The sequence below is a fragment of the Balaenoptera physalus genome, assembly GCF_965194825.1.
Source record: "Balaenoptera physalus genome assembly, chromosome: 3".
NCBI lineage: Eukaryota > Metazoa > Chordata > Mammalia > Artiodactyla > Balaenopteridae > Balaenoptera > Balaenoptera physalus.
This window is the reverse complement of record NC_138890.1, coordinates 142,304,872-142,330,142: the sequence shown is the minus strand read 5'-3', so window position 1 is coordinate 142,330,142 and position 25,271 is coordinate 142,304,872. Positions and strand designations below refer to the sequence as shown.

Sequence of the window (25,271 nt, the reverse complement as noted above, 5' to 3'; positions counted from 1 at the left end):
AATCCACCAATGATAACAAGTGCTAAAAAGTATACTAAAAAAAAAAAAATGACAGTCAGCACCCTAGGACAAATGGCAAAACCAAAGCTATACGGACAAAATCACACAAAGAAGCATAAACATACACACTCACAAAAAGAGAAAAAGGAAAAAAAAAAGTATATATGTATATGTATAAAAAAAGAAGAGAGCAACCAAATCAATAAACAAATCTACTAATGATGATAAGCTTTAAATACTAAACTAAGATAAACATAAAACCAGAAGCAAATTAGATGCAGAAAGGAAACCCCAAGTCTACATTTGCTCCCAACGTACACTGCCTCAACTTGGGGATGATTTGTTGTCTATTCAGGTATTCCACAGATGCAGGGTGCATCAAGTTGACTGTGGAGATTTAATCTGCTGCTCCTGAGGCCCTTGGGAGAAATTTCCCTTTCTGTTCTTTGTTCGCACAGCTCCTGGGGTTCAGCTTTGGATTTGGCCCTGCCTCTGCGTGCAGGTCGCCTGAGGGCAACTATTCCCCCGCCTAGACAGGATGGGGTTAAAGGAGCGGCTGATTAGGGAGCTCTGGCTCACTCAGGCTGGGGAGAAGGGAGTGGTACGGAATGCGGGGTGAGCCTGTGGTGTGACGTTGCAACAGCCTGAGGCACGACATGTGTTCTCCCGGGAAAGTTGTCCCTGGATCACAGAACCATGGCAGTGGCGGGTTGCACAGGCTCCCAAGAGGGGAGGTGTGGATGGTGACCTGTGCTTGAACACAGACTTCTTGTGGCTGCAGCAGCAGCCTTAGCATCTCATACCCGTCTCTGGTGTCCACACTGATAGCTGCGGCTCGCGCCCATCTCTAGAGCTCATTTAGGCGGTGCTCTGAATCCCCTCTCCTCGTGCACCCCGAAACAATGGTCTCTAGCCTCTTAGGCAGTTCCAGACTTTTCCCTGGACTCCCTCCCAGCTAGCTGTGGTTCACTAGCCCCCTTCAGGCTGTTTTCACGTAGCCAACCCCAGTCCTATCCCTGGGATCTGACCTCTGAAGCCCGAGCCTCAGCTCCCAGCCCCCACTCGCCCCAGCAGGTGAGCAGACCAGCCTCTCAGGCTGGTGAGCGCTGGTCGGCACCAATCCTCTGTGCAGGAATCTCTCCGCTTTGCCCTCCGCACCCCTGTTGCTGTGCTGTCCTCTGTGGCTCTGAAGCTTCCCCCCCACCCACCCCCCATCTCCGCCAGTGAAGGGGTTTCCTAGTGTGTGGAAACTTTTCCTCCTTCACAGCTCCCTCCCCGAGGTGCAGGTACCATCACTATTCTTTTGTCTTTGTTTTGTTTTTTTCTTTTACCCTACCCAGGTATGTGAGCAATTTCTTGCCTTTTGGGAAGTCTGAGGTCTTCTGCCAGTGTTCAGTAGGTGTTCTGTAGGAGTTGTTCCACATGTAGATGTAGTTTTGATGTATTTGTAGGGAGGAAGGTGATCTCCACGTCTTTCTCCTCTGCCATCTTGGAAGCCTACTCATTTGTTTTTACCTTATTTTCCCCTTATATTTGATTTTAACTTTTTCTTTTTATATATATATATTTTTTATATCTTTATTGGAGTATAATTGCTTTACAATGTTGTGTTACTTTCTGCTGTACCACAAAGTAAATCAGCTATATGTATACATATATCCCCATATCCCCTCCCGCTTGAGCCTCCCTCCCATCCTCCCTAGCCCATCCCTCCAGGGAGACACAAAGCATCAAGCTGATCTCCCTGTGTTATGCAGCAGCTTCCCACTAGCCATCCATTTTACATGTGGTAGTGTATATATGCCAATGTACTCTCTCACTTCGTTCCAGCTTCCCCTTCCCTGCCTGTGTCTTCGAGTCCATTCTCTACATCAGCGTCTTTATTCCTGCCCTGCCACTAGGTTCATCAGTACTGTTTTTCTAGATTCCATATATCTGTGTTAGCATACGGTATTTGTTTTTCTCTTTCTGACTTACTTCACTCTGTAAGTGATGGACTGTAGGTCCATCCACCGCATTACAAATAACTCAATTTCATTCCTTTTTATGGCTGAGTAAGTTTTAACTTTTTCAAATATTTAGAAGAATAATATGATTCAAAATACCAAACTATATTAAACGGAATACTTGAAGAGGTTACATTCCCTTTTCCTTTCATTTCATCTCCACACACTCCATGTAGATGACCAATTTCATTAGTTTCTGGTTTAACATTTTTTTCCAGTTCTCTAACCTTTTGTTTGGCCGTGTCCTTGCATCCATCTATTGAGTTCTTAATTTCATTTATTGTATCTTTAAATTCCAGTGTTTGTGTGGACATTTAAAAATTAGATTCTACTTCTTGGCTGAAATTTTTCATCTTCTCCTGTATTTTCTTGAATGTATTAATAATATTCAATATCCCTGTGTAATAACTTCAATATCTGGATCTCCTGTAGATCTTTCTCCTAGTTTTCAGTCATTTGGTCTTGTCTTCTGGTATGTCCAAAGCAATGAAAGACATCAAACCAGAGATTGAAGAGACACTAAGAAATAAAAATAAAATCACACTTTAGGCACATCATAGTCAAACTGCTGAACAACAAAGATGGTTTAGATTGAACGCAGGACCTTGCTTATAAAAAAGCATTTCAAAGTCAGAGATCCTATCTTTCTCCAGAGAGAATTTGCTCTTATTTCTGGGTTGCAGCTTATCTAGGGCAAGTTACCATAATCCCATCGGAGACTACCATGTTTCAAGGCTCTATTTCAGTTTTTTTGAGGGCTGATCTATCTCTGATTCTCCTACTCTTAGGATCCAGTCTTTTGGGGTCTCAAATGCAATATACTGGGGTATTTGCCAAGGTTCTCCTAATTTGGCAGAACTTGAACTCTAAAATTGTGTCACTAAAACTCTAAGACTGCCAAAAACTCTACTCAGCTTTTCAACCTTCCAGTTTTAGGAGAAAAGAAAGGTCACATGGTTTGGTTAACTTCTTTTTACTTACCTTCTATATCATATCTTGGCTTCTTAAGTCTTGATAGTAGTAGTAGTAGTTCTCTAATGCCTTCAAACATTAAACAAAATTTTTAGTTGTTCTCTCCAGGAGGGTTAGTCTTTTATAAACTAATCCAGCAAGACCATAATGAGAACCCTTAAGACAATATTTTAATGATGTGAATTCTTTCTAGTTTTAATTTTGTATTAAATATTAACCAATTAATATAGTACTAAGAATTTTTTATGGTGGGAGAATGAAGGGAAACTTTACAAAATAACACTGGGAATCATCTGGAAGATTAAACATCTGAGAATTGATGTGAAAAACTTTTAAAGGAGGCAGTAACAAACTTGGGATGTAGTTTATCTAATCCTGCCATAGTTTAAATATTTTGATGGAGTTAGAAAAATGGAAGCAGTTTGATACTGGAGATCAAACAGGTAGATTAATAGAACAGAATTCAGAAATAGATCTAAAATAAAAGTAGAAATTCTAATTTTATATTCCTGTTGGTTCTGTTTCCCTGAAGAACCCTGACTAATACAGATTTTGGTATCTGGAAGTGGGGTGCTGCTGTAACAAATAGCTAAAATTGTGAAAGTGGCTTTGGAACTGGGTAATGGGGTAGAGACTGGAAAAGTTTGAGGTGCATATTAGAATACAACCTACATTCCCTTTAAAGGGCTGTTGGTAGAAATATGAATGATGAGTTCTTCTGGTGAAGTCTCTGATAAAATTCAGGAACATGTTAGTGGAAACTGGAGGAAAGAGGATCCTTGTTATAGAATGGGAAAGTACTTGGCTTATTTGTATTCCAGTGTTTTGTGGAAGGTAGAACCTGTAAGCGATTAAATTTGATATTTAGCTGAGAAGACTTTTAAGCAAAGTGTTGAAAGCACTGCCTGGTTTTTCATTGCTGTCATAGTAAAATGTGAGAGGAATGAGATAAATTGAAAAAGAAATTGTCATGAAAAATGGAACCAAAACTTGAAAGTTTAGAAAATTCTGTGTTTCCATATTGCAAAAACGGATAAAGTGTGTACTAGAGGAAAAATCAAGGGTATGGCTGGATAATCATATGCTCTAAAGAGATTATGAGTGTGATTTATGGAACCAACCAATCAACCATCTCAGCAGAAATGCTGCCAGCTTGGAATGAAAGGGAAGGAGACAGGACAAAACGAAGTTTTCTCTGGCTGCCTCGGCATCCCATTTGACCTAGCATTTACAATACCAGAAACGTACACTCTAAATATGAGAAGGAGAAAAGCAGCTCCTGAAATCCCAACTGACACGTAGCTAGAACTCTGTGTTGTTAGGAGTTGGCCTGATGCTCACAGCTAGATCATGTTCTCCTGTGGGACGTACACATTCTCACAAAATACCAAAGTTGGACAAGGTCATTCTGAGAACTTGATAAAATGAGGCAAAATAAAGCTACTTTATAATTTTGTCTAAGTGTAGACAAAAACTATCACTGTGCAAAACACAAAATACCAAATATTCCCCTCTCCCAGCTAATATAAGTGACTGCTGCTTCTTACCCACCTATAGCTTTAACTTCTTTCCAGTAAGCCCTTTCCGTAGATAAGATTTGTTGAGATACCCAGCTACAGAATTATTCACGATTTTTGACAGCACCCAGTCTAGAGCTAATCCCCCTTCTTTGGACCTTCTACAAAATCACCCATGGTATGTTTTCTCCCTCACTGCAATGAGTAATAAACTCAATTTTTTGACCTGTATATATGTTCCCGGTGGTCTTTGGCTGGAGGTAAATGACAGATATTAGTCAAGAGTACATCAAGTAGAATGATATTCACTACAGTAATGTTTATAAAGCAAAATACTGTAAAATAAACTAAAGGTCCATCAGTTGGGGACTGATAAAATAAATTCCAGTACCCCTTTTGAATGGAATATCATGTAGCTATTTAAAAGAATGAGGTAAATCTATGTGTGCTGATATAGAAAGATCTCTAAGTTATAAAGTGATAAAGCCAAGTACAGAAAAATGTGGACATTATGGTTCAATTTTAGAAAGTAATTAAGTGTTTCAAACACTTATATACATGATAGCATTTTACTGGTTCCAGAACCCTTGAAGTGCTCTCATTTTTGTGTATTATATCAATTAATATTTGCCATTTTAGAAATTAGAATTGCAAATTTAAAAAATCTATATATTATTTCATTTAAAAATAACAATATGAAACCCAAAACATGTTAACATACATATTTTATGAAAAATAATTATTTTTCCAAAACAAGAAATAAATTAGTGAGAAGTGTCATTATTTTACATTTTTGTAAATTATATTAATATCTGTCTTAATAGAAGACAAGTTGATTCAAATATCTGCTTTTGTATTAAATTTGTTGCAATATAACATTTTGTTTGAAATATTGGAAGAAAACTTGGCCCCACAGAGATATGTAGTTTGAAAAAGAGCAGAATATTTTAATAACCATTTCAGATAGTTATTATATTCTTTTTTTTAATTTAATTTTATTTACTTATTTTTTAAACAGCAGGTTTTTATAAGTTATCTATTTTATACATATTAGTGTATATATGTCAATCCCAACTCCCAATTCATCCCACCACCACCACCACCCGACCCCACCCCCACTTTCCTCCCTTGGTGTCTATACGTTTGTTCTCTACAACTGTGTCTCTATTTCTGCCTCACAAACCAGTTCATCTGTAACATTTTTCTAGATTCCACATATATGTGTTAATATAAGATATTTGTTTTTCTCTTTCTTACTTCTTTCTGACAGTCTCTAAGTCCATCCATGTCTATACAAATGACCCAATTTCATTCCTTTTTATAGCTGAGTAATAGTCCATTGTGTGTGTGTGTGTGTGTGTGTGTGTATATATATATATATATATATATACCACATCTTCTTTATCCACTCATCTGTTGATGGGCATTTAGGTTGCTTCCATAACCTGTTTATTTTAAGTAGTGCTGCAGTGAACATTGGGGTGCATGTGTCTTTTTGAATTATGGTTTTCTCTGGGTATATGCCCAATAGTGGGATAGCTGGGTCATATGGTAATTCTATTTTTAGTTTTTTAAGGAACCTCCATACTGTTCTCCATAGTGGCTGTATCAATTTACATTCCCACCAACAGTGCAAGAGGGTTCCCTTTTCTCCACACCCTCTCCAGGATTTATTGTTTGTAGATTTTTCTGATGATGTCCATTCTAACTGGTGTGAGGTGATACCTTATTGTAGTTTTGATTTGCATTTCTCTAATAATTAGTGACGTTGAGCAGCTTTTCATGTGCCTCTTGGCCATCTGTATGTCTTCTTTGGAGAAATGTCTATTTAGGTCTTCCACCCATGTTTTGATTGGGTTGTTTGTTTTTTTGATATTGAGATGCAAGAGCTGTTTATATATTTTGGAGATTAATCCTTTGTCCATTGTTTCTTTTGCAAATATTTTCTCCCATTCTGAGGGTTGTCTTTTCATCTTGTTTATGGTTTCCTTTGCTGTGTAAAAGCTTTTAAGTTTCATTAGGTCCCATTTGTTTACTTTTGTTTTTATTTCCATTACTCTAGGAGGTGGATCGAAAAAGATCTTGCTGTGATTCATGTCAAAGAGTGTTCTTCCTATGTTTTCCTCTAAGAGTTTTATAGTGTTGGTCTTACAGTTAGGTCTTTAATCCATTTTGAGTTTATTTTTGTGTATGGTGTTAAGGAGTGTTCTAATTTCATTCTTTTACATGTTGCTGTCCAGTTTTCCCAGCACAACTTATTGAAGAGGCTGCCTTTTCTGCATTGTATATCCTTGCCTCCTTTGTCATAGAGTAGTTGACCATAAGTGCATGGGTTCACCTCTGGGGTTTCTATCCTGTTCCATTGATCTATATTTCTGTTTTTGTGCCAGTACCATATTGTCTTGATTACTGTACTTTTCTAGTATAGTCTTAAGTCAGGGAGTCTGATTCCTCCAGCTCTGTTGTCTTCCCTCAAGATTGCTTTGGCTATTTATGGTCTTTTGTGTCTCCATACAAATTTGAAGATTTTTTGTTCTAGTTCTGTAAAAAATACCATTGGCAATTTGATAGGGATTGCATTGAAGCTGTAAATTGCTTTGGGTAGTATAGTCATTTTCACAATATTGATTCTTCCAATCCAAGAACATGGTATGTCTATCCATCTATCTGTGTCATCCTTGATTTCTTTCATCAGTGTTTTATAGTTTTCTGAGTACAGGTCTTTTACCTCCTTAGGTAGGTTTATTCCTAGGTATTTTATTCTTTTTGTTGCAATGGTGAATGGGATTCTTTCGTTAGTTTCTTTTTCTGATCTTTTGTTGTTAGTGTATAGGAAAGCAAGAGATTTCTGTGCATTAATTTTGTATCCTGCAATTTTACCAAATTCATTGATTAGCTCTAATAATTTTCTGGTAGCATCTTTAGGATCTTCTATGTATAGTATCATGTCATCTGCAAACAGTGACAGTTTTACTTCTTCTTTTCCAATTTGAATTCCTTTTATTTCTTTTTCTTCTCTGTTTGCCGTGGCTAGGACTTCCAAAACTATGTTGAATAATAGTGGTGAGAGTGGACATCTTGTCTTCTTCCTGATCTTGGAGGAAATGCTTTCAGCTTTTCACCATTGCAAATGATGTTTGCTGTGGGTTTGTTGTATATGGCCTTTATTATGTTGAGGTATGTTCCCTCTATGCCCACTTTCTGGAAAGTTTTTATTAGAAATGGGTGTTGGATTTTGTTGAAAGCTTTTTCTGCATCTATTGATATGATCATATGTTTTTATTGTTCAATTTGTTAATATGGTGTATCACATAGATTGATTTGCATATATAGAAGAATCCTTGCATCCCTTGGATAAAACCCACTTGATCATGGTGTATGATCCTTTTATTGTGTTGTTGGATTCTGTTTGCTAGTATTTTGTTGAGGATTTTTGCATCTATATTCATCAGTGATATTGGTCTGTAATTTTCTTTTTTTTGTACTATCTCGGTACTAGCTCTTCTCTAGATGTTTGATAGGATTTACCTGTGAAGCCATCTGGTCCAAGGATTTTGTTTGTTGGAAGATTTTTAATCACAGTTTCAATTTCATTACTTGTGATTGGTCTGTTTATATTTTCTATTTCTTCCTGGTTCAGTCTTGGAAGGTTATACCTTTCTAAGAATTTGTCCATTTCTTCCAGGTTGTCCATTTTATTGGCATAGAGTTGCTTCTAGTAGTCTCTTCAGTTGCTTTGTATTTCTGCAGTGTCATTTGTAACTTCTCCTTTTTCATTTCTAATTTTATTGATTTGAGTCCTCTACCTCTTTTTCTTGTTGAGTCTGGCTAAAGGTTTATCAATTTTGTTTATCTTCTCAAAGAACCGCTTTTAGTTTTATTGATCTTTGCTATTGTTTTCTTTGTTTCTATTGCATTTATTTCTGCTCGAATCTTTATGATTTCTTTCCTTCTACTAACTTTGGGTTTTGTTTGTTCTTCTTTCTCTAGTTCCTTTAGGTGTAAGGTTAGATTGTTTATTTGAGATTTTTCTTGTTTCTTGAGGTAGGACTGTATTGCTATACACTCCCCTCTTAGAACTGCTTTTGCCACATCCCACAGATTTTTTTTTTTAAGATGGAGAATTTTAATTAAATTGGCATAGTTAAGACCAAAAAGATAAAGTGGACATTGTCAGTGTATCTTCAACCTTTGCCTTAACAGGTGAATGAACACAACTTGAAACACAGGTGAATCTTGCTGGTCTATGAGACATTGAAGGGAGCTTCTCAATATTTAAATATATTAATATAACCAGTTATAGAAATCTAAATATAAAACCAATCTCCTATAGGGTTTGAGAAGGCATTCACCATATCCCTGAAAAGTTTAACATTCCTTATTCAAGTTTAATCATCTCTTTAGATGGGGAAAACAGTGATACTACTTGCTGAACCAGAATTAATATCAAAATTCAAAAAGCTGACCATATTCGTTTAGCCACAAGCCAATCTTATTTAAATCAGGACAGAAATATTACATCAACTATTCATGATCTGAATTCTAGTGTATGAGATCAATTTAAATATGGTACACATAAAAAGTCATGAGACATGTGTTTCATAATAAATAAGGCAGTGGCCAACTATTACTCATTAGTAGCTTTTTTGAGATAAGCTATCAAGTCTGCCCTTTCTCCTTTCTTCTTAATGCCAGTGAAGATCATTTTTGTTCCAGGGATGTACTTCTTGGGATTCTCCAAATACTCCATCAGCGTCTCCTCTCCCCAGGTGATGCCTTTGTTCTTGTTGGCATCTGTGTAAGAGAATCCAACAGCCTGACCTGTCTTTCGCCCAAACAAACCATGGAGATTTGGCCCAGTCTTGTGCTTGCCTCCCTTTTCCACAGTATGGCACTGGGCACATTTCTGAACAAAAATCTTCTTGCCCTTCTCAACATCACCCATTTTTAAATCGTTCTTTCTCCGTGTACGACTAAGACGTTCCCGCTCACAAGCTGAATGTCCTGCTCTCTAATCCCCCATCCCATAGATTTTGGATCGTGTTTTCTTTGTTATTTGTCTCTAGGTATTTTTTGATTTCCTCATTGATTTCTTCTGTGATCTCTTGGTTATTTAGTAATGTATTATTTAGCCTCCATGTGTTTGTGTTTTTTACGTTTTTTTCCCTGTAATTAATTTCTAATCTCATAGTGTTGTAGTTGGAAAAGATGCTTGATATGATTTCAATTTTCTTAAATTTACCGAGGCTTGATTTCTGACCCAAGTTGTGATCTATCCTGGACAATGTTCTGTGTGCACTTGAGAAGAAAGTGTAATCTGCTGTTTATGGGTGGAATGTCCTATAAATATCAATTAAATCTGTCTGGTCTATTGTGTCATTTAAAGCTTGTGTTTTCTTATTAATTCTTCTGTCTGGGTGATCTGTCCATTGGTGTGAGGTGTTAAAGTTCCCCACTGTTACTGTGTTACTATCAATTTCCTCTTTTATAGCTGTTAGCATTTGCCTTATATATTGAGGTGCTCCTATGTTGGGTGCATATATATTTATAATTGTTATATCTTCTTCTTGGATTGATCCCTTTATCATTATGTAGTGTCCTTCCTTGTCTCTTCTAACATTCTTTATTTAATAGTCTATTTTATCTGATATGAGAATTGCTACTCCAGCTTTCTTTTGATTTCCATTTGCATGGAATATCTTTTTCCATCCCCTCACTTTCAATCTATATATGTCCCTAGGTCTGAAGTGGGTCTATTGTAGACAGCATATGTATGAGTCTTGTTTTTGTATCCATTCAGTGAGCCTGTGTCTTTTCATTGGAGCATTTAATCCGTTCATATTTAAGGTGATTATTGATATGTATGTTCCTACGACCATTTTTTAAATTGTTTTGGGTTTGTTTTTGTAGGTCCTTTTCTTCTCTTGTGTTTCCCAATTAGAGAAGTTCCGTTAGCATTTGTTATAGAGCTGGTTTGTTGGTGCTGAATTCTCTTAGCTTTCTTTTTTTTTAAACATCTTTATTGGAGTATAATTGCTTTACAATGGTGTGTTAGTTGATACTGTATAACAAAGTGAATCAGCTATATGTATACATATATCCCCATATCCCCTCCCTCTTGTGTCTCCCTCCCACCCTCCCTATCCCACCCCTCCAGGTGGTTACAAAGTACCAAGCTGATCTCCCTGTGCTATGTGGCTGCTTCCCACTAGCTATCTATTTTACATTTGGTAGTGTATATATGTCCATGCCACTCTCTCACTTCGTCCCAGCTTACACTTCCCCCTCGCTGTGTCCTCAAGTCCATTCTCTACATCTGCATCTTTATTCCTGTCCTGCCCCTAGGTTCTTCAGAACCTTTTTTTTTTTTAGATTCCATATATATATATATATATATATATATGTGTTAGCATACAGTATTTGTTTTTCTCTTTCTGACTTACTTCACTCTGTATGACAGACTCTAAGTCCATCCACCTCACTACAGATAACTCAATTTCATTTCTTTTCATGGCTGAGTAATATTCCATTGTATATATGTGCCTCTCTTAGCTTTTGCTTGTCTGTAAATCTTTTGATTTCTCCATCAAAGCTGAATGAGATCCTCTCCGGGAAGAGTAATCTTGATTGTAAGTTCTTCCCTTTCATCACTTTAAATATATCATGCCACTCCCTTCTGGCTTGTAGAGTTTCTGCTGAGAAATCATCTGTTAACCTTATGGTAGTTCCCTTGTATGTTATTTGTCATTTTTCCCTTGTTGCTTTTAATCATTTTTCTTTGTCTTTAATTTTTGTCAGTTTGATTACTATGTGTCTTGATGGGTTTCTCCTTGGGTTTATCCATCCTGGGACTCTCTGTTCTTCTTGGGTTTGGATGGCTATTTCTTCTCCCATGTTAGGGAAGTTTTCCTCTATAATCTCTTCAGATATTTTCTCAGGTCCTTTCTCTCTCTCTTCTCCTTCTGGGACCCCTATAATGCAAATGTGGGTGCATTTAACGTTGTCCCAGAGGTCTCTTAGGCTGTCTTCATTTCTTTTCATTCTTTTTTCTTTATTCTGTTCTGCAGCAGTGAATTCCACCATTCTGTCTTCCAGGTCACTTATCCATTCTTCTGCCTCAGTTATTCTGCTACTGATTCCTTCTAGTGTATTTTTCATTTCAGTTATTGTATTGTTCATCTCTGTTTGTTCTGTAATTCTTCTAGGTGTTTGTTCTTTAATTCTTCTAGGTCTTGGTAAACATTTCTTGCACCTTCTCAGTCTTTGCCTCCATTCTTTTTCTGAGGTCCTGGATCATCTTCACTATCATTATTCTGAATTCTTTTTCTGGAACGTTGCCTTTCTCCACTTCATTTAGTTGTGTTTCTGGGGTTTTATCTTGTTCCTTCATCTGGTACATAGTCCTCTGCATTTTCATTTTGTCTATCTTTCTGTGAATGTGTTTTTCATTCCACAGGCTGCAGGACTGTAGTTCTTCTTGCTTCTGCTGTCTGCCCTCTGGTGGATTAGGCTATCTAAGAGGCTTGTGCAAGCTTCCTCTATGATATTTTTTTTGATACTATTCTAAAACTTGATTAATTTTTCCTATTCCATTACATTAAAGTCCTCCAGTCTACCTCTCACTTTGGGTATATCTTTTATCCATGCATGATTCTGTCAATCAAGCATTAGTCATTTGGAAAATATTCACTGTGTCATGCAGATCTTCCAAATGTTGACATATTTTATACAACACAAAAAATTGCTACATTTATTATTATCAGCACTGATCTCATCAAAAATTCTTTAAATATTGGTAGGCTATTATGCTGATAGTGGCAGACACATATTTTGCAAAATTCTAATTTTCTCCTGTAACCTTGAATTTTATCACTGTCAATAAATACTGTCAGTTGTTATCTGTGAAGTGATAATCTGAATTACCATAATTTGTTTTAGTCTTTTTTCAAGTAAAAGTAATTACTTGAAAAAAATGGCTTGTTTATCTCAAAATTCAAAAATTGTACTTTCCTTGAATAGTCATCAGTTTTGATATGTGGTAGAGGTGCTTTATGTGCAATGTCCATTTTTTTCACATAGAATGGTAAAAAATTGTGTGATCATAGGTTAAGATTTAATAAATTATTTTGTTTTTGTTTTTTACTACTTCATCAAGAATATTCTTAAATAAAACATTTTCTTTTTCCTGTGAATACATGGCAATGAAGAATATAATTATTACTTTAGGTACTTCTGCCTGATTCATGTTGAGGTGCCAGCAGTTTTACTGACCACTGTTTTTGCACTCTCAGTGCAAGTGTAAACACAGTAACAAAGGTAAATAACATTTTAATATCATCATGAAAATAGGTTTGATCTAAATGGGTCTTGGCTGGAGTTCCCGGAGGGGTATGCGACCACACTCTCTGAAATGCTACATCAGCATATCAATTAAAACTAGGGAATGGACACAGTTATATCACACCATTTAAACTGAAGTATTCAAAAGTAAATAATAGATTATAAATTCAATTAAATGGGTAGAAAATTATACCATACACAGAGCTTCTTAACTTTAATGAACCCCTGAAAATACACACAGATGTAAAATTTGCATACAGCCTCCTGGAAATGATCTGTGGATCCCAGGTTAAAAACCTGTCCATAGGTACTAAGCATTACTCTTCATAATTTTTGTCTCTCTCCATTTCATTTTAGCTTAGACCACCTTGCCTCTGTCTAAAAGTTAAAGTCTCAGTGTTTCATAAGTGCTGTTAAAAACATACTCAACTTTTGCAATTTCTCTTTTTGTTGAATCAACTTCAAGCAGGGAGATGCAGGCTCCTTTTGTGTTCTCCCAACTTTGCTTCAGTCCTCCTTACTTAGCAATGACCCTGTGGTGCCTTTCTTTACTGTCATAATCACTGAAAAGGGCAATTTCACACTGCCTCAAATTGTTACAATGCTTGTTGTCAACATTTAACACTAATCACTAAGTTTCGTTTTTCTCAATTTCCTACCATTTCACCTCAATACCTAAATCCACTCCATCAGGGTTAAAGCTGACAAACAGTAAGTCCGTGTTCAGCCTAAGTCATAACTGTAAATTAAGAAATAACATTTTCTATGAAAGTCAGTAATGCACGAGGCATAAGCATTTGCATTAGAAAGGATTACAGAAAGTACACGTATAAAAGTTAATGGCTGTGCATTGTGCCAATCCTTTTCAGTTAAGAGGACATATTATAGAGTCTAAAGCTTCCACAAGGTTCTCAAAAATAGTGGGGAAAAAGTAAAATCAGAGAACTCTACATACATATGAAGGAAGATCAAGACTTCAGGATGAAACAAAGTTCATCAAATATGGCTCTTTTCCACTTTTCTCTATTTTCCAAATGTTTTATAAACAGCATTAATTTTTACAGAAAGTTGCTTTAATTATAAGATACCATTTTTTGGGTAAAAGATTGAGATCTTCATTCAGACTATTTGGAGTTTTCCAAAATAATATAATAATATCTCCCCAAATAGCAGGAGGTTCTTATCTGGACTTCATGTGGCATATTTCTTCTTTAAAAGAAAGTTAATCTTTAAAAATATTAGGGGACTTTTGGATTCTGTCTGCAATGTTACATAATACCTTTTCTGTTATCTGTTGCCTTTTTTTTGAGCAAAAAAAAAAAAAAATCTTTAAAAGAAAGGAAACAAAGCAATGTATTTGACTTTTTGTTTTCTACAGAAGCCTGGTGTTAACATGATTCAATAAGAATTTATGAGACTCTTGCTAGACACAAGATACTTTGCTAGGGCCCATAGGAAATGAACAAGATTCCTGCTATGTAGGTCATAAAATCTGGAAAGAGAGACATATATGTTTTAAAAAAGTATGAGGTAACCTGAAATATGATAAATTTTAATAAAAATGCAAAGTTCATGGAAACAGAAAGTATCAGATAAATTCTATTTGAGGCATCACTGAAAGATTCATGGAAAAAATGGAATTTGGGGAGGAAATTCTAGGTGAAAGTAGTGGACGTAGGGAAAGTGTTGGGAGTGTTAAATGAAGTCCTTCAGTTGAGAGAACTGGGTAAGGGGAAAATCAGAGAGGGTAAGACAATGTGTATGAGGGGAGCCCTCCTCACCTTGCCTTGTCCTACCTTCTCAGCCTTATCTCCTATTGCCCTTCCTTTTGCTCTCTCATTCCAGCTACTCCAGGCTTTTTTGAGTTCCTTAAACTCAGATGGTCCTCTGGCCACATGGACTTTTCCCATGCTGTTCCCTTTGTTGCATGTTTTTGCCTGGCTAAATCCTACCTATTTTGCAGATCTCAGCCCACTTCCTATCCTTAAGGAAGTCTTTTCTGATTCATCTAACTAGATTATATTATACCCACTCATAGTATGCTATCATTTTCCTTTGTAACACTTAACACTTAAAATGCAACTTTATAAGGATGTATGGTATTTTCATTAATGCCTGTCTTTCACCAGACTAAGAATTCCAAGAAATATGAATGGTGAGCACTTGTGTTCATCCTTTTATCTCCAGGTCAGAGCACAGTACCTGGCACATAGCAAACATACAATAAATACTTATTGAATGAATGATGAATGAAGGTGGAAATGAACTAATGATGTACAAAAAGAGGGAAGGTATGCAAGGTGACACAGTTTGCCCACTCCTACAAAAATAATGTGAATATGAAAAACAAAACATTTGCTTTTGAGTTGTGAATTTAACTACGTGTTTTTCAAGTGTTTACAACTGGTTTCCAGTGTTCTCTTGAAAAATTCATAGTTTGCAATTTTGACATTGTGCTACGATGCAAGGAATTTGGATCAAATAATTAATGAATACCCTTGGGAGATAAAACCCTGTGGCATAATTTAAAAGTTTCACTTATTTTGAGGAAAGTTTAGAATCTCCTGATTTACAAGAAAACACAGGTCAAGTCTTTCCCACCTACCCCAGAAGAGCACAGGGTAGCCACACCATGAATGCTTAATATTTGTCAACTGGAAACATCCTCCTGTATGAGCCCCTCAGCAGCTCTGATTCTTGACCTGCCTGATTCTTCACTCATTCCATTTTGCCCCCATCAGATTGAGTAACACTGCCTCTTTAGCTATGTGCTCCCTGACCCCCAGCGTGAGGTGGGGAACTTCTGCATGCAGCTCAGACCTGGAGAATGGGCTTGTGGAACCAGAAGATTTAGTACTCCAACCCAATACTCCAAATTGCCAGTATAATCCAAGACCTATAAAAATGTGATTTAAAGTGTCCTGATTGGTCTATGCTGGACCACCTAACAAGAGAGGAGGGGAAGTGGGATGACCCCAGTCCTTAAGAACCATTTGGATATGGCAGACAAGAATGCAAGAGAAACAGCTGGGAACTTCTAAGAGGTACACTTCCACAGTTTTAGGAAATGAAATGTTTTGAAAACGTGTATCAAGGCAAGCCTAGTTACCCATTTAGTGAACCTGGGCCACACCCAGTTTGTTTAGAAACTTAAGCAGTAGCTCTGAAATGTGGTTATATATGTAAATAGCCTGGAGTTTTTTCAACTATACATGCTTGGGTCCACCCAGAGAAAGGAGTCTGATTCTATGACGATGGGGGCTATGTATGTGTGTGTGTGTGTAAATATACATATATATGTACATATATACATATGCACATATATGTTTTATTAAATATTAAATTTATTTTATTTCTTAGAAATAATTCTACATCAAATATCGATACATAATTTATCATTATCATGAAAAGTTATTCTGGAATAAGAGGGAAAGACAATCTCAAAATTCACTGATCAATTATCAGGATGTTCCAATGACCAAATCAACCTCATGTTCACCTTGCTCATCTGCAGAACTCAATAATATTAATATAGACAAATTTGCCTCACAACTATATATATATATTTATTTAAAAATTATCTTTGAGATGTGATGTTGGCTTATTGTTATTTTTATTGAAGTACAGTTGATTTACAATGTTGTGTTAGTTTCAGGTGCACAGCACAGTGACTCAGCCATATATATATATATATATATATACATATACATATATATATATATATACATATACATATATACATATGTATATATATTTTTTTGAAAAATCTTCTCAGGACATCTGAATATTATCCCTACTTAAATACTAGACTTGAACAAATTAGAGGTACTGAATATAAATCTCATCCATCTGCCCAAGGAAAATAGTCTAGATTGTATTTACCAATGGGGAAAAAGAAGATCTGTATCATTTGGATTGTTATGTAAGAGACTAGGAAAGAAGGAAGAAAAGTAGTGTTACCATTGGAATCCCCTGAGTGGGACCAGGCATTGAATGTATAAGTCTCTAGGTCCAGATATTTCTCTTGTGTGAGGGGGTGGAATCGGGGAGGTGGTGAGAGGCAAGGGAATGACCTTTAGTGTAACCCCCCGTTTATAATTCCTTTTGGATAACAACAGTAAAGAAAAGGTCATTTGAGCAGTTCGGGTGGGACAAGGACTTTCTTTACGTTGGTAGCAGCAGGGATACCATAGCCATCACTGCTGACAACAAAAATTTGGTAACAGAGCACCTGTTGTTTTCCCATGGCCACTCCTGGTCCACAGATCTTAGGGAAACTAAAGTAGCAGTCACAGCTTCTATAACAAAGAAGCTGTTATTGGGAAGCAAGGCTCTACATTGGGCATTGGGGAAGTGATTCACTGGAATCGTGGCGTTATTGCAAGCTTTCCCAAGCAATTCAGTTTTCTTATATTCTTCTTGGTAGAAGAAAGTATCCACCAATAAAATTTGAGGAAAGGGCTAATCTCCCACAGTCTTGCTACATGTTTTATAATGAAAGCCAGTGTCAAATAAAGTTTTCCACACATATAACATTTATTAAATATTTATTAAGAAGGCAAGTATCACAGTTAATAAATATATTCTGTAAGCTTGATGAAGTTCCATTTCTATGTCATCTAAGTTACTTAAGCATACTTGGTATTAGAGATTCATATGAGGCAGATTCCCAAGTCTGTGTCCTCTAGTGGGCATGAGGCAAACAGATGTACCCAGACAGCTGGATATAGGATCTATTAGGGATCAAGCCATGGGTGATGTTCTTAATGGGTACAGGATACAGACCTTGGTGAATCCTTCTGTCTAGATAATGCAAGATTGGAAATGCCTCATTTCACCAACAAGAGCTACATATAACGTCCATTATGTTATTTAGCAAGACGTTGGTTTCAGCAATAAAACCTATTTTTTTTACATTCAGTATGTTAAACATATCGATAAATTTATTGATAACCAGCGTGGCTTCTGGTACTTGACACAATGCTGGCTGACTTCTCCTAAACAGTACATTCTTGATCACATGCTAACTGACTACCTCTAGATATAAAATTTTAACTGGTCCCTGTATAATATTATACTGTCTTAACAAAGTATTTTAAAATAAATTTCCTATATTGATTTAGGAGTCTTTCGTTTTTCCAGTGAGGAGTAAACCTAAATACCTAGGCTGGAGGCTTATTTTATTTAGGATACTGATAGACTCATCTCTTCTATAAAACCATATGATAAAAAAATTAATAATAATAATTATAACATTACTTAACATTTATCAACAATGTAATATATTCCAAACACTGCAAAATATTTATACTTACTTTCTAGTTTTAATCCTTATAACAACCCATAAGGTAAGTATTATTATCTCCATTTTGTAGATGAAGGAATTGAGGCAAAGAGAGGGTACACAATTTGGCTAAGATCATGCAATGAGTATTTCACAGAATGGCTCAGTGTTCAGATGTTTCTGTATTTCTCTGTCATACCAAGGAGGTGAGTGTTATTTTCCTTTAAGGAAGATCTATTTTCTTCGTCTAAAACAGCTCTCAAACCTGGCCATTTCTCTGGGTCTCCACCACCACTGGCCCTATCCAAGTCACCATTTGTCTTCCCTTCAATCCTTGAACATTCCAAGTTCTTTACCCCTCAGGGTCTCTGTAACTTACTGGGCCTCTAACTAGAAAACTCTTCTCCCTCCCCTTTGGATGCCAAGCTCCCTCTCCTCTTTCAGGGGCCAGTACAGTGAGGCCCTCCACGAATATCCTATGCAAAGTAGACACCTGATTCCATCCCCACCAAATTACTTTCTATCATCTCGTCCTGTCTGTGTCCTTCATGGCACTTATCCTAACGTGTAATTGTTTGTTTGTTTGTTTGTTTTGGCTGTTATTGTTCTACCTGCTGCCCCCCCCCCTTCCAGAATTAAGTACCACAAGGACAGAGATTGTGTGTGTGGTGTTCTCTTCTCTAACCCCAGTGCATGTGACAGTGCTTGTCATAAAAAGGCCTCTTGGTGAATTCTTGAATGTTGAATGAATGATTTCAGTCAAGGCTTAACTGACATATATTAGATCTACTCTTCCTTTGAGATGTTCAAGATGAGACAGTCCTTTGGTTAACTGACTTTAATGGTGAAAATCTCTTTCAAAATGTTCAAACTGAGCTCTATAGCAAATCTTCTATGTGATTGATTTTCTAAAACTTCACAGAGGCAAAGATCTGAAGGGAGTCTTAAAGATACTCTGATCTAATCTTCAGAGGAACAGACTGAGGCTCACAGGATTTTAACAGCTCTGAAACAGACAAGAGTTGTTAAACTTAAGAACTCCTAAATAGACAGGAAGACAACAAGGGTCCTTTCCCTAATGTTTCTGGAGCTTTCAAACTGGGGTGATCAAAAGTGGAATCTTCAAGATATGAATTCCTGTCCCCACTCCATCCTCAGCAGATTTGGGTCTGCGGATATGTATGATTTAAAATCTCCCCAGGTAATCTGACCATCATTCTGGTTTAAAAGCCTATCTCTCCAATACTATTTATCTCTAAAGACCACACTAATCATAATAAAACACAGGGAAGAAGGGAAGGAGCAGTATCACCCTCTCACTCCCTGTCACAGTAAGATTATTATACTTCAAAGAAGCACCAGTGCTCTTTCCCAGAACCAGTCTGAAGTATAGTTTCCAGCTTCTGTGCCCAACACCCAGGTGCACATTTCTACTGCAGCTTTTAGCATGAAGCAATAATCACTTTCTCTCAGCCTTTCTCTTCTGAGCACTTCTACTTAGTACTTTCTAACTGCCTACTTTAAGGGTCACTGCTTCCCAAATATTACTTGCTGTTCATCACTGATCCATTTCTGGGCCTTAAATATGATTTCCAAGCAAATCCCACGCATTACACCACAGCATGACTTAAATGCACATCACAAGAAATTACCTAATTTCCAAAGACTGCAGTAAACATGAGATGACCTTGGATAGCTTAACCTATCATCTTACTTTAAAACCGTGCATCCTTAGTTTCCTTTTGTGTTTCTCACTTTACACCCTCTACATGTATTCTGATTTCATTGCTCTCATTCTCCTTTTCACATAGAATTAAACATAAATGCTAATATCATTTTTTTCATTTGGCACTTTAAATTTTTAATTCATCTAATATTCCATTTTATCCCATTAGCTATTGTATGAGGTGAGTAGGAAAGATTTTTTTTCTCCCCATATTACAGATGATGATACCAAACCTAGAGGGGCTCCTGCACACTTCGAGACACCATCTGGAGTCCTGGCTGTTGTGAAAAATACAAAATAAGACTTGTATAAATAGAGTGACTTTTCTTAATGGAAAGACTTTACATCACAAACGTGAGAGTACATCCCCACTAATGTATAAATTGTAGTAATTTTACTTAAAATCCTCAGAGTTTTAAGATTATTGCTAGTGGATACTAAAACTTTTATTACGCTTGAGAATGGTACCTTTTTTGCATAATATTTTCTAGTTAGCTAATTAATGAGCTACAAGAAAGTGTTTCTTTTTTGTAATTGTTCTATAATCTTGCATTTTACTGAACTCTGTCATCAATGCTAGTACTTTTCTTTTCACTGATTTAATTGGACTTCCTGAGTAGACAATAATATAACATTTTTTTTCTTACCAATTTTAATATATTGTTTCATTTAAAGAAAAATCTTCTTGTATAGGTTAGAACAAGTGTCAGCAACCTTTTTCTGTAAAGGGCTAGGTAGTGAATATGTAGGTTTTGTTGGGCTATATTGTCTCTGTCTCAACTATTCAACTTTGCACTTGCAGTGCCAAAGTAAGCCATAAGAAATACATTAATGGGTGACCATGGCTGTGTTCAAATAAAGCTTTATTTACAGTGTGGAAGTAGCACCAGATTAGAAATATCAGCCAATGGAAGAGAATAGAAGACCCCCAGAAGACCCACACACATATAAACACTTGACAGTGGAGACACTACAGAGCAAAGAGTAAAACATGATATTTTCCATAAATTGTACTGGGACAATTTCCCTATAGCGAACAGAAAATGAATCAGATAAATCAACCTCTGCCTCATACCACCAGAAAAACCAATTCCAAGTGAGACTTGAATGTGAAAACCAGCAAAATGAAGTTTTTAGAAGTTAATATAGGGGAATAGTTTCATTATACCAGGTAGGAGAAGATTTTATTAAAAAGGACACAAGAAATACTAACAACAGAAAAAAAGACCAATATATTTGATTACATTAAATTTTAAAACTTCCTTTCATCAAAAGAAAGTGAAATGGTAAACCAGACAGTGGTAGAAGATATTTACAACATACATACTTGACATAAGGCTTCCATCATATGTTGTGTTCCTACAAATCAATAAGAAGACAGATACCCAGTAGAATCCAGTAGAAAAAAAAAAATGGCAAGGGAATTTAAAAGGCAATTCATAAATTAGGAAAACAAAACAACCAAGAATGTCACATGAAAAGGTGCTCATCCTCATTAAACATCAGGGAAATTCAAAATAAAACCACAAGAACAGACGGTTACTCATTCACCAGAATGGCTAAAATTAGAAGACTGAATATCAAGTGTTAGTTGTGAAGCAAGATTTAATACAGAGAAATGCACATGTGTACCTAGGGACATGTGAAAGAATTTTCATAGTAATATTATTCAAATAGTAAAGAACTGTAAACAATTCTAATGTCCATTAGAAGTATAAAAAATAAATTTTGCCAATTGAATTTTATTCAATATATAAATGAATGAGCTACAGCTATATGGAACAGCATGGGGAAAATCTCATGAACAATACAAAAGAAACCGGACATAACAGCATACATAAAGCATGATTCCATTTACCTAAATTTCAAAATCAAGTGATACTACACTATAAGGTGTTTAAGAATGAGTATTTGGATGGTAAAAGCATAAAGACTAGGAAGCAACATGATATACCTAGACCTGAATCCTTTCTCTCCTACTTACCTGCTACTTATGCCACTGAAATTCTCATTATCATTTGTAAAATGAGAGTAATAATATCTACCTCTCAACGTTGTTGTAACAGTTAATCAGGATAATGCATGTAAAACTCTGAGCATAGAGCCTGGTGTTAAGGGTTTCAGCCTTTGAGAGGTAATTTTACTGTTGTCCCTCACAGTTTTGAACCAACTGACATTGGAAAAGAATAAAAATAGGGACTTAATGACTGATAAATCTGATAACCATAGTTAAACCACAGTGACGTTTCATAATTCCTTTTGGAGATGGAGTCTCCATAGGCAGCTTTAATGTCCTTAGAGCTTTGTAAGTGGAAATAGAACAAAGTGAGGACATGTATTTAGGGGTCTGACAACTTCACTCTATCTAATGAAGAAACATCATCCAAAAGATGTCAGAATCTTTCCATCTCAACATCAGATAGATGCATACTTCTCCCATAGAAGAGGACTGTGTTATCTCATTAAGGTTCCCTCCTCACCTCATGGAAACAGGAGGGCAGTTTTCCCAAACATATGACACACACTGAAGACTCAAAACATGAACATAGTCTTCATGGTTGTGAAAGTAGAAGTAGTGATTATTTTTGCTAGGATGATGATGAGACTGATGATAATTTTAAAAAGTAAAATAACAGGCCACCACTGAATAAAAGATATATAAGTTATATCTACAAAGTAATTAAAAAACAATGTTAGGAGCCAAACTGGCAGAGTGTTTCACAAGCATAAATATTCAAATCATACCTTAAGAAAGAGCTTTACACAATAGGTGTAAACAGTCATCTGGTGGCTATGACCTGGGAGCCCCAAGAAGGGGTCCTCCTGAGAATTGTCTCCTAAGCTCCTTGCTGTGTGGGGCGTACCCTTTCAAACATCCATTTCTCTGAAGACCATGACACTAGAAAACTCCTGTTGAAAGGGTCACTAATAGCATTCATTCTTTGTTGTTCTTAATTAGACTTGAAAGTTTGATCAGTGTACCAAGAAATTAGCCACCATTTTAGAAAAAAAAACAAAAATGAGCCATGTCCAGGAGAATGGTAAACCTGTAACTGAATTCTGATAAGAGGAAGGAGTAAGAAGAGTCTGGAGCTTGGGAAGTTGACTGTTGGCAATAGTATCAAATGTGGTGCCCAGGGGAGGACATCCTTTGGGTATCTGAGGCAAAGGGGAGATGAAGACAAATTTTGCATACTTCATGATTTGGCCAAGGTCTATTCCCATTTTGAGTTATTAGTTTTTAATGCCTTGATGTTAATAATGACGTAATCTGTACACAGATAATAAATTCTGTACGAACGTAAGGAGGCAGAAGTTCATAGCATCACTGGTTTATAATGTGCACTGCTGGGAAATACATGGGACCCTAGAGACCAAATACTTCATCTTTTCCAGAGATGCTTAATGGAATGACTGAGTGGGCTGCATGTCTATTTAAAGCCTTTCTTTGCTATTGTTCTTCCTCCCTCCTTGTATTCCCCACACTATGCCCTATCAGAACAGTTTACCAAGCATCACAGACACAAACCTGACAAACTTTTCAGCATTTCTGTCATTCTTAATATTGTGGGCAGGTGAGAAGACTTCTCATTTCACTCAAAAGAGACACTTTGAAACACATCTAATGGATTTAAAATACAAAAAGCCAATAGGAAAAGTTACTGTTGTGCACATTACACAACTTCACTCAACTCATTGATTTGTTGGTACAAGAATAAAAACGATACAGCCACTATGGAAAACAGTATGGAGGTTCCTCAAAAAATTAAAAATAGAACTACCATACGATCTAGCAATCCCACTTCTGAGTATTTTTCTGAAGGAAACAAAAACACTAATTTGAAAAGATTGTATGCACCCCTATGTTCATTGCAGCATTATTTACAATATCCAAGATATGGAAGCAACGTAAGTGTCCATCAACAGATGAATGGCTAAATAAGATTGATATATATATATACACACACATACATATAAGCACACACACACATATATATAGCAGAACATTACTCAGCCATAAAAAAAGAATGAAATCTTGCCATTTGTGATAACACGATGAACCTAGAGAGTATTATACTTAGTGAAAGTCAGACAGAGAAAAACAATACCATATGATCTCACTTATACATGGAATCTAAAAAGCAAAACAAATGAACAGACAACAAAACAGAAACAGACTCCTAGATACAGAGGACAAACCAGAGAGGAGGGGGATGGGGAGATGAGTGAAATAGGTGATGGAGATTAAAAGGTACAAACTTAGAGTTATAAGATAAATAAGTCACAGGGATGTAATATACAGCATGAAGAATATAGTCAATAATATAATAATAACTTTGTATTGTGACAGATGGTAGCTGGGTTTGTTATGGTGACTGTTTTGTAATGTATAGAATATTGAGTCACTATGTTGTACACCTGAAACTAACATGATATTGGAAGTCAGTTATACTTCAATTAAAAAATAAGTAAAAATTTTAAAAAAGAATAACAACAGGAAGTAAGTCAGAAAGAGAAAAACAAATACCATATGCTAATGCATATATATGGAATCTAAATAAGTGGTACTGATGAACCTAGTGGCAGGGCAGGAGTAAAGATGCAGATGTAGAGAATGAACTTGAGGACACGGAGGGGAAGAGGAAGCTGGGACAAAGTGAGAGAGTAACATTGACATATATACACTACCAAATGTAAAATAAATAGCTAGTGGGAAGCTGCTGCATAACACAGGGAGATCAGCTAGATGCTTTGTGATGACCTAGAGGGGTGGGATAGGGAGGGTGGGAGGGAGGCTCAGGAGGGAGGATATGGGAATATATGTATATACATAACTGATTCACTTTGTTGTACAGCAGAAACTAACACAACATTATAAAGCAATTATACTTCAATAAAGATATTTAAAAAAAAGAATAACAACAACGGCAGCAACAACAGAGCAAATGAAACAAAACTCAAAAATCAAAACAATAGCTTAATGTATTTATTTGCCAGGGAACACACACTGAAGAAATTCACTCAGTAGTACTCTAAAAGCAAAATGTCAATGTAATTTTAGAGTTGAAATATGGGGGGCATTCATGGCACTTATGCCAGTTAATTAAAACTAGTACTCTGGATAGACTGAAATGAATCCCTACCTCTAATTTTAATTGTTAAAATAAGTCCCATTTTTTACTTGTCGGGAAAAAGTCTTCTGTTAGCTTCATTGAGAATCTAGTCTGCTGGGGTAGCTCAACATTCATAGTCATTTATCAGCTTCAGCTAGTCAGAACCAGTTGTGTGAACCACAGCATTGGTTTTGACATCTAGGAAAGCACTGCTGTAGGTAGGTAATTTTCCTTGCGCATGTATTGGGAAGAACAAATCTGACTCCATATTGGATCTGTTTCTTTTGCTTTAACCTTTGTATTCTAGTGCTT

General features: G+C 36.3%; 2 protein-coding genes across 8 annotated transcripts in view; one reads left to right on the top strand and one right to left on the bottom strand.

The window, feature by feature from the left end:
- The window catches only part of FBXO4 (F-box protein 4), a 435,787-nt gene that overhangs the window by 276,770 nt on the left and 133,746 nt on the right, over positions 1-25,271 (top strand). The window lies entirely within an intron of this gene.
- On the bottom strand, positions 5,978-9,533 carry LOC309657309 (cytochrome c). Its single transcript, XM_082454544.1, has one exon. The coding sequence runs from the start codon at positions 9,438-9,440 to the stop codon at positions 9,123-9,125; it is 318 nt and encodes a 105-aa protein (XP_082310670.1). The 5' UTR covers positions 9,441-9,533; the 3' UTR covers positions 5,978-9,122.